The 14271-nt window shown below is 47.0% G+C and overlaps 2 protein-coding genes across 2 annotated transcripts in view; one reads left to right on the forward strand and one right to left on the reverse strand.

Moving 5' to 3' along the window:
• The window catches only part of LOC123748558 (carbohydrate sulfotransferase 3), an 85899-nt gene extending 76728 nt beyond the window's left edge, over positions 1 to 9171 (reverse strand). The window contains exon 1 of the mRNA XM_069338291.1: positions 8171 to 9171. Coding sequence (XP_069194392.1) covers positions 8171 to 8214 — 44 coding nt within the window. The 5' untranslated portion in view covers positions 8215 to 9171. The remainder of the gene's footprint in view (positions 1 to 8170) is intronic.
• A 4033-nt stretch (positions 9172 to 13204) lies between these two features.
• LOC138372469 (multifunctional procollagen lysine hydroxylase and glycosyltransferase LH3-like) overlaps positions 13205 to 14271 on the forward strand; it is a 59960-nt gene continuing 58893 nt past the window's right edge. Inside the window, 1 exon segment of the mRNA XM_069337930.1 lies at positions 13205 to 13288. Coding sequence (XP_069194031.1) covers positions 13205 to 13288 — 84 coding nt within the window.

Raw genomic sequence — 14271 nt, forward strand, 5'->3', positions numbered from 1 at the left:
TCAGATGAATCATTAGATGAGTCATTTAGATTAGTCACTAAATGTGTCATTAGAAGAGTCATTTTATTCGAAGTGTGAGGAGTCATGAGCCATTTATTGCGTCATTAGTCGAATCACAGGGCTACACACAGTGTGTGTGTGATAGAGGTGGTCAGGAGCAACACAGTGTGGGAAGGTGTATAGTGAAAGTGTGAGGAACCACTGTGGTTGCTCACACACCTAGTGACGACCACTCAACCACACCTGGTGACTCCCACTTCACCATTAACCACCCCTTCTCCTCCTCCTCCTTCTTCCTCCTCCTCCTCCTCTTCCTTCTCCTCCTCCTCGTCGTCCTCTGTCCTAATATGAATACACTCTGACATAGCTACTTCCTAATGACCCCTAATCGTTGAAATAATTGTGTGTTGATTCCCATTGTGTGTCGAGGGTGAGTGTGTCGAGGGTGAGTGTGTCGAGGGTGAGTGTGTCGTGGGTGAGTGTGTCGTGGGTGAGTGTGTCGTGGGTGAGTGTGTCGTGGGTGAGTGTGTCGTGAATACTCACTCGACGCCAGTGTAGCTGTGTATTAAATCGTGCGCGATTCTTTCGTGCACGGAACGAAAGCTACCTCGTCACGGGTCAAGTACATGGACGAACACGTAACTTACTCTCCAATGACCAGCTTGGAAATTGTTACGAATCGCCTCGACTGACGAACAACGCCGACCGGAACGACCGTGTCCTGAGGGTAAACGACACTGACTGACACTGACACGAAATGGCACGGACTGTGATTAATAATACAAGCCAGGAAGGGCCCGGGGGGGGAGAGGGGAGAGGGGGGGGGTGTAAGACGGAAGAGCTCCCGAGTGTCACGGTCGCGCGTGCGCACCCGCACGAGGCCAAGAAAAGTGCGCGCACTCAAGAGGCAAAACAGTGCTGAAATATTCACTCGTCAGGCGTTATTTTGAGTACAAGGACTGGAACACAAGGACTGGAACACAAGGGCTGGAACACAAGGGCTGGAACACAAGGGCTGGAACACAAGGACTGGAACACAAGGACTGGAAGACAAGGGCGGGAACACAAGGGCAGGAAGACAAGGGCGGGAACACAAGGGCTGGAACACAAGGCAGGCAACACCCCGGAGCAAGGAACGCAACACAACGACGGCCCGCCTCTGGAACAATCACACATAAAGAGTCAGAACTAGCCGTGTGCAGACCAATTGATAGATATAGGGCAAGAAGGAAGCGAATAATAGGAGGACAACCAGAACATATTTGGCCGTGACACTGTTCCATTTAACATATCTGGCCGTGACACTGTTCCATTTAACATATCTGGCCGTGACACTGTTCCATTTAACATATCTGGCCGTGACACTGTTCCATTTAACATATCTGGCCGTGACACTGTTCCATTTAACATATCTGGCCGTGACACTGTTCCATTTAACATATCTGGCCGTGACACTGTTCCATTTAACATATCTGGCCGTGACACTGTTCCATTTAACATATCTGGCAGCGACACTGTTCCATTTAACATATCTGGCCGTGACACTGTTCCATTTAACATATCTGGCCGTGACACTGTTCCATTTAACATATCTGGCCGTGACACTATTCCATTTAACATATCTGGCCGTGACACTGTTCCATTTAACATATCTGGCCGTGACACTGTTCCATTTAACATATCACAGACCTCAAGGCTTGTGTTGGCCAGCGGGAGCCTTTTAGCCTTACCACAAGCCCCGTGAGGTTTCGCTCTCAGTGTCACAAGGGAACCGTGACAAGACCTTCAGTGGGGCTGGGGTCCCCGACCTTCAGGGCTGCCTTACGTCTCCTGTAGAGGGCCTGAGACACGCCCTCGGACACGCCCTCAGGCCTGAGACACGCCCTCGGACACGCCTTCAGACACGGACACGTCTTCGGCGAGTCCTATGGTAGTGGTCGTGTGCTTCCTCTTTCATACTATTCCGTGTTGGACTTTAAAGTGTTAAAAAATTATTTTATTTAATATATAAATGGATTCTACCATTCCTTCTCTCCGTCTAATCCCAGCTCCATGTATTCACATCCCAGCTCCTTGTCCTCATATCCCAGCTCCTTGTCCTCATATCCCTGTTCCTTGTCCTCATATCCCAGCACCTTGTCCTCATATCCCAGCACCTTGTCCTCATATCCCAGCTCCTTGTCCTCATATCCCAGCTCCTTGTCCTCATATCCCAGCTCCTTGTCCTCATATCCCAGCTCCTTGTCCTCATATCCCAGGTCCATATACTCGAATCCCTTCCAGGTGCAATGTTGTCATACTGGCTTAGCGCTTTTCCCTCATAAGTTAGTGACATATTTTGATATGGTCTCGATTTAAGATCTGGGAAATTACCTGGAGACGATCTTGTTACCAAAGTACAAGGTCTTGATGCTTCTTTTCTTACCAGAGTACTGTGATTCCGCACACTAGTACAGCATCCACTCCCTCCTCTCCCCAGATCCCTTTTGGTTAGCGCTCCCAGCTGGTAATTATCTCACAACCCCTTTGTTTTACCTCCCACTGATTACCTTCACTACTTTACATACTACTCTGCCCCCCACCTCTACTCCCACCTGATCTGCCCCCCCACCTCTACTCCCACCTGATCTGCCCCCCACCTCTACTCCCATCTGATCTGCCCCCCACCTCTACTCCCACCTGATCTGCTCCCCACCTTTACTCCCACCTGATCTGCCTCCCACCTTTACTCCCACCTGATCTGCCCCCCATCTCTACTCCCACCTGATCTGCCCCCCACCTCTACTCCCACCTGACACACCACTGATCTCCCACTACCTACACACACACTGCTCTCAGGACCACCTACAAACGCTCTTTGCTCTTTTGTCTGTAGAATGGAGCTAATAGCTCTTGAACTCCGCCTTTCTAACCAATCTATTATTCCCCTATTATGTCTACTAAAAATATTTATCTGCCCAGAAGCAGCCCGTAGCAGCTACTTAACTCACAGGTATGTATTCACTGCTAGGTGAACAGGGGGCATTAGGATGAAAGAAACTATGTCCATTTGTTTCTGCCTCGGCCGGGAATCGAACCCGGGCCCTTAGGACCCCGACCCCCAGGCGTTACCCACTCAGCTGCGAGGCCCCATATATGTGTGTGTATGTGTGCTTAGACTATATAAAGGCGAAGGAAAACCCCAGTTTATGTGTAAGTGAACTTAAAACCAAATTTTCAGGTGTAACCTGCACCCTTTCTCAAGGTGCTGTATACAATGTTTTATACATTGTATAGAACATTGTATTCGACACCTTGAGAAAGGATCTAGGTTACACTTGAAAATTTAGTTTTTAGTACACTTAAACACCAATTGAGTCTTTCCTTCACCTTCATTCAAACACTACGTCATTGTAGGAAGTTTCTCCATCATTATATATGTATGTTTGAGAGGGAGAACACAGCAAGTAACTGGTCACCAAGGGCGAGTCTTTCAGGCAGTAATGGCTTCAGGTTAACTACGGTAATTACCATGAAAGTACAGTACCGTCACAGGCAATTCGGAAAGTGACCAATTATTTCGTTATTGTATCAAAATGCTTCTCGCAATTATTGGTGATGTGGGCCCACCACTCAGGACCTTCATATCCACTGCAAAGTTGTAGCAACCAGGCATAGGTACGCCAGCAAAGGTACGCAAGCAAAGGTACACTAGAAAAACCACTCTAACAAAAGTACTCTAACATATGGTTTTGTTGGCCAAATTCACTTAGTAAAAGATCTTAATTACTGAGGCCGGTTAAAACGTTTAACCGTATTTTTAACCGTATTTAACCGAAAACGTATTTTCTAGAAAGCATGGGCGAGAGATACATGATAATTTACACTTGGAAAATTTGTGAGAGACTGGTTCCAAATCTGCACATGGAAATAACCCCTCGTGAGACCAGAAGGCATGGCAGGAAGTGCAAAGTAGCCTCACTGAATAGCACAGGAGCAATAGATTAGCTAAGAGACACTACTATCAACACCAAGGTCGCAAGCTTCTTCAACCCTCTCCCACTAAACATAAGTGGTTTAACTTCCCAACCTCTCAAGGTGTTCAAGAGAGAACTTGATAAACACCTCCAAAGGGTACCTGATCAACCGGGCTGTGATTCATACGTCAGGCTGCGAGCAGCTGGATCTAACAGCCTATAGTGACCAGACCACCAACCATAAGGGCCCAATCAGAGACCGGGCCGCTGGGACACTCGGTCCAGGAACCAGCAAGAGGTAAACAATGGTTAAGCTAAACACCCCCCCCCCACCCAGGTGGTGTAAACATACTTGAAATATTACAAAAGTTCTGTAATATTGTTTGACCAAAACCTATTACAAAGTTACCCAATACTTAATACATAATTATGAACGGTTAGAACATGTATTTTCTCTCTGGATGATTTGATAGTGATTATTGTTTTAATATCTAAACGATTAGGCTATTGTTAATGCTTCACGGCTTGAATGACTTATTTAACCTTGATCTTGTGAACCATGGCTGGAAGATGATGAAGCCATTGTAGTGAGAGCTTGGCTTGCACACCTTGGCTTGCACACCTTGGCTTGCACACCTTGATTTTCACACCTTGGCTTGCACACCTTGGCTTGCACACCTTGGCTTGCACACCTTGGCTTACACACCTTGGCTTGCACACCTTGGCTTGCACACCTTGGCTTGCACACCTTGGCTTGCACACCTTGACTTACACAATAATCTAGATTATTCAGCTTAAATACAACAAAAATAAGTATTAAAATTATGAGAACAAATTATTATTATTATTATTATTATCATTATCATTATTATTATTATTAAAACATGTTACTAGACTTTATTTAGAAGTTTGAAAGCTGGATCTGCACTGTACCTCTTTCTATATAGCTGTCTGTGGCCATGTCTATATTTGTAGTAAATAATATTGTACCAATCACCCACTCACAAGGTTTTTGAAGTGTTGAAGTGACGGTATGAGTTGTGTTCAGCCACTTTGCAACATACTTTCCATAATTTTGCGTTTTTTGGTAATCGCAAAAAATTGGTTTGTTAATGCAGAGGGAACATTGATCGAGTAGTCACATGTCACACACACACACACACACACACACACACACACACACACACACACACACACACACACACACATATATAGGCGGGACCAAAGAGCCAAAGCTCAACCCCCGCAAGCACAATTAGGTGAGTATATATATATATATATATATATATATATATATATATATATATATATATATATATATATATATATATATAAATATATATATATATATATATATATATATATATATATATATATATATAAATATATATATATATATATATATATATATATATATATATATATATATATATATATATAAGTCCTTTATCCAGCGGTGGCAAGATTGTAGCGAATGATAGCTGTATGAACCAAGACTGTAGGATACAGGTGTGTACAGGACGGTGCCGATTGTAGGATACAGGTGTATACAGAACAGTGCCGACCGTGACTGTAGGGAGTGAGGGCAGTGCCAACCGTGACTGTAGGGAGTGAGAACAGTGCCAACCGTGACTGTAGGGAGTGAGAACAGTGCCAACCATGACTATAGGGAGTGAGAACAGTGCCAACCAAGACTGCAGTGAGCGGGAGGAATCATGCCCATTCTAAGCCATAAGGCTAACTAGCAGTGCCTCGCCTTGAGTGTGGCATTAATTGCACTAATCACCTTTACACTGCGAGACTGACAACTGGACGGCCTCCCTCCTTCTCTTGTTTCCTGACGGTGTTGTGCACTGAGCAGTCGGGGGGGATGGGTGTACTGAGCAGTGGGGTGTGGGGTGTACTGAGCAGTGGGGGGGGGAGTGTTCTGAGCAGTGGGGTGTGGGGTGTACTGAGCAGTGGGGTGTGGGGTGTACTGAGCAGTGGGGTGTACTGAGCAGTGTGGTGTGGGGTGTACTGAGCAGTGGGGGGGGGGGTGTACTGAGCAGTGGGGTGTGGGGTGTACTGAGCAGTGGTGGGTGGGGGGGTTGTTCTGAGCAGTGGGGTGGGGGGTGTACTGAGCAGTGGTGGGGGTGTGGTGTGTTCTGAGCAGTTTGGGGTCCGTGGCGTGTTGATGTTCGCTGTGACATATTCGCTACCAGAGTCAATATGCCACAATTGATATACTAAGTTGTTTCTACGATTGATGTACTAATGTTAGTTTACCAATGTGAGTTCATCCGGCAATGTACGAGGCTGGGTATGTACACCAAGCCGGTGGTGGCTATCCTGTGTTCCATGTCGTGCAGAGTAAACCTGGCCGAAGAGTATCCGGCCCGACCATATGTACACTGTAAACAACGCACAAATACGTGACGACGATGAAGTATTCATCGGTTGAGTATCCGGACAGATGACTCACGCCTTCCACGGCCCACTGGTCAGACAGAGAGAGAGAGAGAGAGAGAGAGTGGGAGGGAGAGAGAGAGAGAGAGAGAGAGAGAGAGAGAGAGAGAGAGAGAGAGAGAGAGAGAGAGAGAGAGAGAGAGAGAGAGAGAGAGAGAGAGAGAGGTCCATCATCAACTCTATAATTCCCTGTATTCTCAATTCCTCTTCGTCGCTGTTTTCATCTTCCGACGGCGTTCTGACCAACCTTTTGAAAGCAGTCGTCTGAGGTCATCTTCTAACCGGCCAACAGCTGGGAAAGCAGTCGTCTGAGGTCATCTTCTAACCGACCAACAGCTGGGAAAGCAGTCGTCTGAGATCATCTTCTATCCGGCCAACAGCTGGGAAAGCAGTCGTCTGAGATCATCTTCTATCCGGCCAACCGCTGGGAAAGCAGTCGTCTGAGATCATCTTCTAACAGCCCAACAGCTGGGAAAGCAGTCGTCTGAGGTCATCTTCTAACCGGCCAACAGCTGGGAAAGCAGTCGTCTGAGGTCATCTTCTGGCCGGCCAACAGCTGGGAAAGCAGTCGTCTGAGGTCATCTTCTAACCGGCCAACAGCTGGGAAAGCAGTCGTCTGAGGTCATCTTCTAACCGGCCAACAGCTGGGAAAGCAGTCGTCTGAGGTCATCTTCTAACCGGCCAACCGCTGGGAAAGCAGTCGTCTGAGATCATCTTCTAACCGGCCAACCGCTGGGAAAGCAGTCGTCTGAGATCATCAACATAAAGGGACCCAAGGGGGTGAATGCTGGGACGGGGCGACGCTCCCGCTAGACGTCACTGTTAGCAGTGTAGCTATGACGCAAGACGCATGCGTCATGCGCACACACACTCGTACAGTGACGCAACTACGCACGTGAACGCACGAACGGAGTGCCGACCGCGAACGTGTACACTACAAAACACCTCACACGGCCATATAGCAACTCATTAAACACTAGCACCATTTAAAAGCAGCCTGAGAACCTTTAGTTATCGTGCCAATAACATGATAACACAAACACGCGACAGAGCTCCACTGAACATTGCAATGTTCTTTAACATTCAGATGTCAGGATGAACATTGGCCAGAAAAGTGTTCAGGAACGCTACACATCACTTTACGGAACACAGAACATCATACTGTTCGCAGCAGGAACATCGCAGAACATAGCAATACACTCTCATGAAGAACAGAGATATTTATTCTTCACACACTGACTCAGAGTACTCCATAACTCATCATTGTGAACAATACACGTGCCCGCATACATACACATAAACGCACATATACATACGCTAGACCTGTCCCCTGAATCCCACATCAAGAGGATATCATCAGCGGCATGTGCGAGGTTGGCAAACATAAGAACTGCCTTTAGAAACTTGGGCAGGATATCAAGTGTTAGGGGAGACATTAGTGCGGGTGTGAGGGTAGATAACAAATGAAATGCATTAGGCAGTGATATAGTGTAGACAGACTCCATATACAGTTTAAAATGTAGATATGATATGTAGACAGTCATATAGATAGTAGAGTCATGTAGATAGACCATTTAAATGTAGATAGGAATCTGTACACCAGTTGATTGACAGTTGAAAGGCGACACCAAAGAGCCAAAGCTCAACCCCCCGCAAGCACAAGTAGGTGAGTACACACACACACACACACACACACACACACACACACACACACACACACACACACACACACACACACACACACACACAGAGGCTGACTGATCACCTACCCTAGGAGCGCCCTTCTGAAGAGTCTGATAGCTGCCACTCGCATGATGGCGGCTGTGGTAGTCACGATGGTGAGTGCTGTATAGGCTCTCTCTCCCTCCGTCAGGTAGCTCCCATGACCAGTAACTGTCCGGTGTGCTGGAGCGGGGAGGGGCAGCGGGGAGGGGCAGTGAGGAGGGGCAGTGAGGAGGGGCAGTGAGGGGGAGGGAGAGATCAGGTAAGGGGGTGTGGGGGGAGAGGTGGGGGGAGGGAGCACCAGGTAGCTTGATCTCTGGAATTTCTGGCAATTTGTTTATGGTTTTCTGTATTTTCTTGTAGCTTGACTTGAGCTGTGTCTTCTGATCAGTTCCAGTGGGATTTTGACTCTTTGTCTGTGTGTCTCCCGTTACCAACACCTGTTACGTCTCGGTGTTACTGGCGTGACATCACTGCACCTCAGAACAGCTTCTCAAGTGGCCTTGCACGACCTGTGAACACCGTCAGTAATGGTACTTCCCCTCCCGTCTCTACCACCGCCCGCCACAGTCCGCAGTAATACACTCTCAGTGGGTGAGGGGGGGAAACTTTGGCCCACTTTCCACAAAGTGTGTTTCCTACGCTCCTTATCAGGCACTATTCTATTTATAAATGCAACAGCAAATTTGTTGCTGTCTAGTCACTCTGCGAGATGTTTGTTTTCCTGGACGTGGACCTATGAGAACGCGCCTTACCACACCGCGCGATTTGATTGGATGTCTGGCAGGCGCCTGGATCGTCTCGGAGACTCCACGGGTTCCGCGGCCCCAAGCTTTCTCTTTTTCCACCACTTCTCAGGGTGTAGACGGCGCCAGACGCATTCTGGCGGGAACTGTTCACTTGCCAGATGATGTGCGGGCTCCCAGGACCAAGTTCTCACTCAGAACCCTCAGCAGTGGCCCCAGAAATGAGCCAAAATATGGAGAGAACCGGGAAAGAAAACTGGATGCGGCGCACCATCCAAGAACAGCCGGTCCCTGTGTGCTTATTCTGCCTACCATGTGGCGCGGCGCGGTTTCCGCGCGCTCATTATAAGTTGCCGGTTAACCTCCTGCCGTATTGTGTATTCTGATTCTCACACTAACTGGTTAGTAGTATAACTGGTCATGTGTAATACCCGATGACGTATAATTGCCTGGTCTCCATAACTGTCATAGGGGAAAAAAATTACAGTTTGGCAACACCAGACTAACTCCTGGCGATGAGTTGCCAAGTATGGCAATCCTCTCTCCATATAACGGAATTCACACACCATTTCTCGTTTTCCGGAAGTGCTGTGAGCACACCTGAACCTTCCCCAAGTGTCAGGTGGCCTCAGGCGACCCCATAAGCACCCCAGGCGACGCTGCTGGGGGGGAGATATCTGATCAAGACCCAGGGTTAAGCGCCTGCTTGAACCTCATACGTGATATCTTTGTTGAGTGACCTCAACGCGGCAGTAAGTACCCATCAGGACACGACGGGGGCGAGTGACAACAGCGGGACAGTGTCTTAAGGGAGAGTTTATATGGTAAAAGGAAAGTGGCTGGTTTTGTGGGTTGTCATGTCTTACCCAATTTGGGTCTTACCCAATTACCTGTCTTACCCAATTTGTTCTTAATGTTGCGTCAGAGTGTATTCGGTATCTTAAGTGTTTCGTGTCAAGCATGTCATGTCTGAGTACAATGGCGAAATAATACATGTATTTTATAATAAATTTAATATAGGCTATGTATGTATACATGCCTGTTTGTATGTGTGTGTACACGCACATATAAAGTATGCATAAATGTGTAAATAAACATAACAGTATATTGTTTTTTTCTTCTGCGCGTTAATTGCACATGACTGCAAGAGGACAGTAACGGGAGCCTTCTCGTTCAGGCAACCACCACGTGCGATCAGCTGACTAATGTTAACAAACATGCGATCAGCTGACCAATGTCAACAAACATGAGATCAGCTGACCAATGTCAACAAACATGCGATCAGCTGACCAATGTAAACAAACAAGACACGCCGTCCTGACCATAACAGATGATGCGACCCGTTTCTTTCGCAATAATGACTTCCCCCTTCCCCACCACTCACGGTGGGGGGAGGGGGGCAACCAACTCCGTGCATAATCCAATAGTTGCTTCAGCTTCATGTTTGGATGAAATTTGTGAATTTATTGGCTTATTCGACATCTGAAACATCTATAGGGTCTCGCTTGAAAGTGTACATAGAGATCAACAGCATTCTGTTATTTAGTACTCGTCCAGTAATGGGCGTCAGTACTCGTCTAGTAATGGGCGTCAGTACTCGTCTAGTAATGGGCGTCAGTACTCGTCCAGTAATGGGCGTCAGTACTCGTCTAGTAATGGGCGTCAGTACTCGTCCAGTAATGGGCGTCAGTACTCGTCTAGTAATGGGCGTCAGTACTCGTCTAGTAATGGGCGTCAGTACTCGTCTAGTAATGGGCGTCAGTACTCGTCTAGTAATGGGCGTCAGTACTCGTCTAGTAATGGGCGTCAGTACTCACCCACCAACGGGCGTCGAAGCGGCGTTCCAGCGCTATGGAGACCAGAGTATTAATACTGAAATTGACATTACGAAACTAGTGAAACATTCTCATTAAATGTGAGTTAGTTAACGAACGCTCGTTAATCTGGTGTCATTCAACGCGGTCCATGTTTGTCGTAATTCTGTGAAGTGGGCTGAGTTACTTGCTGTGTTGTGTGTGAATTAACTTATCAAAGACATTCACTTAATACAATCCAATTCAGTTATTTACAACCCTAACATTGAAGAAGTTCCTTCTGACATTCTTGTAACTAATTTGTATCTATAGTCTGCAATTATGTTCGCTTTTTCTACTGTTCACCACTTTGAACTTTGGCTCTCTATCTACTTGCGGAATTTATCTTACAATTCTGTATGTCGTTGTTATGTCTTCCCTATGACTCCTTTCCTTCTGTGTGGTGAGGTCCAGTTCCCTCAGTCGTTCTTCATAGCTCAGTCCCTTCGGATCAGGAACGAGGATTTTTGCAAAGCTTTGGCCCTTGTTTATGTTTTTTTCCGAATGCGTTACACGAAGACGCAAAGGAATCTTACGTAGGTTGTATATAACGTCCATAAGGGTCATTTGCCCAAGTTTATGAAGGTAATTCGGATGTTAGCATCTATGAGTATGTGTGTGTGTGTGCCTACGTGCGTGTGTGTGAGTGCCTACGTGCATGTGTGTGTGTGCCTACGTGCATGTGTGTGTGTGCCTACGTGCATGTGTGTGTGTGTGTGTGAGTGCGTGCGTGCATTTGTGCGTGCGAGAGCTGGCTGGAATAGCCATGACAAGGCCAACCAGTTGGTTGAGAGAACTCGCAATATGTGAGATCCGTCCAGCACTCTCCAAGTGCAGTTAGACACACACATTGTCGTCGTCTTGAGGTGTTGCTCAGGTAGCTTCTTTGTCACGGGTTTGTTAGTCACTTGCTCGTTTGTTTGTCACTTGCTTGTTTTTCCCAGTTTTGTTTGTCACTAATTTGCTTTTGGTATAACGTGTCCTCACGAACGAACGTGAGTAATCACAGTAATCACAGACAGACAGACACGAAAACAAATAGAAATGTAAGAAGACACACAGGTAGATATGTAGATATATAAATATGTAGACAGATATGTAGGGATACATATGTTTGTAAGTAGAAAGTCAGATATATATATATAGAAGGTTAGACATGCAAACTCATGTACAGACGTGCTAGAACACGAATACAAAATAGCACGGAGTTGAAAACATTGCATAACGCTGGAAACATGTCTTCCTCACTCACTCACTCACTCACACACACACACACACACACACACACACACACACACACACACACACACACACACACACACACACACACACACACACACACACGCCCAAAACAATTGCATCAAACGGGCGGTGATGTCACAAGAGGCTTCTCGACCAGGAATCCAGGCGGGCTTCCGTGTCGTGGCACTGTTCAACAGTGCTGCTGGTAGATGTCGTCACTGAAGCTCTCCCTGTGCATGCAGGTGTAACCACAGATGATCCTCCCTCTCCTCTCTCTCTCTCTCTCTCTCTCTCTCTCTCTCTCTCTCTCTCTCTCTCTCTCTCTCTCTCTCTCTCTCTCTCTCTCTCTCTCTCTCTCTCTCTCTCTCTCTGGCTTGGGTGTGGGACTCGCGTATCTCTGTTCCTTGTGCTTGCGTGACAGGAGTTAAATTCCAGCTCTAGGGCTCCCATGTGTGTGTAGACAAGGATCTGTGTAGGCGGTCAGCCTCTCTCGGTGTATTTAAGGCCTTAACATAGATCTAAAGTTGCATTTTAACAATAGATTTGGATTATTTTATGTTGTTATCCAAACAACATCCTCTCTAAATCTCTCATCTCACTGTCACCAGACGTTCTTAACTTCCCTTGGCGAATACATCTTCCTTCTGTCTCCCAGCATCCGCTCTTTACTCTTAGCGAAGGAGAGATACGAAGATCTTGACAGAACAGTGAATAAATGTGGGAGAGAGAGAGAGAGGGAGAGAGAGAGAGAGAGAGAGAGAGAGAGAGAGAGAGAGAGAGAGAGAGAGAGAGAGAGAGAGAGAGAGAGAGAGAGAGTAATCAAGTTGTACAGTAAATCACAGGGTGGTGACTACCAAGAGAGAGAGAGAGAGAGAGAGAGAGAGAGAGAGAGAGAGAGAGAGAGAGAGAGAGAGAGAGAGAGAGAGAGAGAGAAGAGGGAGTGTGTAAGGCGTGAGATCTCGTCATTCTGTCTCGCTCCCACAGTGGGATGCGCAGAACTGCTGACGGGAGACGAGGTAGACAGGTGGCGCTGACGCGGAATGAGACAGACAGACAGGCGGGCAATGACAGGAGATGGAATAAAAGATAGGCAAAGGAAAGGTAAAGATGCCACAGATGAGGAGAAAGAAGAGGAAGAAGGAAGGGGGTAATAATATGACAGGTGGGCCAGAAGTTAGGTGAAAATGGAACGGGAGGAGAAACCCGGAACAGTAGAGAGAGAACACGACAGAAAGCAATCATGTCCGACAAAGTGAACCTTGCTGAACACAACAGTTTGAAGGAACGCACGCACGATGAGCAGCAAGACACTTCATCGCGAGAGGTGAGCTGTTGGTTAACTTTCTGAATTAAAATCAACAGAAGTCACTATGATGAAAACAAAAAATAGAGGAAAAATATAAGTCCACGCCGAATAACATGAATGGATAACTAAGTGTTAACTTGAATGGATAACGAAATGCGTATCCTTCCTGCTATCATAAAGCAAACACGAGACGGAATTACCTACGCTTCTGACGCCTGGATAGAGGAAGCCGATGAGAGAGTCTTGCTTATCCTTGAGTCATGGGTGTCACTAGCATGGGACTAGTGCCTTGGCTGTCACTAGCAAGAAGTAGTGCCTTGGCTGTCACTAGCAGGGGGGACTAGTGCCTTGGCTGTCACTAGCAAGGGGACTAATGCCTTGGCTGTCACTAGCATGGGACTAGTGCCTTGGCTGTCACTAGCAGGGGGACTAGTGCCTTGGGTGTCACTAGCAAGGGGACTAGTGCCTTGGCTGTCACTAGCAAGAACTAGTGCCCTGGAAGTCACTAGCAGGGAAGCAGGTGTGGCAGACCCACCAGTAAGGCCCAGTATGCCATACTAATGAACCTGCCCCATACTGCTGCCACATACTAAGACGGGCGAGCATAGCAACACCTCCCTCCAAGGCCGAGGTCGGCACCTCTTGACTGTCTCGTATGTGCTCCTTGGCACCTCTTCCTCCTCCTCCTCCTCTCTTAAGCAACGGGGGTAACTACGCTAGTTTGACGTCGAAATTACGTCGTAAGGGCGTCATTTTTGCGTCGTAATAACGTTGTGGGTTTGCTGGGAGTTGATGTATGCTGTCGGCTCTCTCTCTCTCTCTTACAGTTATTTTATTCAACAGTCAGAATGGTGACAGAAGGGTGAGAATGGTGACAGAAGAGTGAGAGTGGCAACAGAAGTGAGAGAATAGTGAGAGAATCTTAAACAGATGGATGTAGACACGAAGAATGAGAGACACAACTATAATATTTAGATAACTTGATATCTAACACATAATCT

Source organism: Procambarus clarkii, chromosome 39 (genome assembly GCF_040958095.1).
Source record: "Procambarus clarkii isolate CNS0578487 chromosome 39, FALCON_Pclarkii_2.0, whole genome shotgun sequence".
Classification (NCBI taxonomy): Eukaryota; Metazoa; Arthropoda; class Malacostraca; order Decapoda; family Cambaridae; genus Procambarus; species Procambarus clarkii.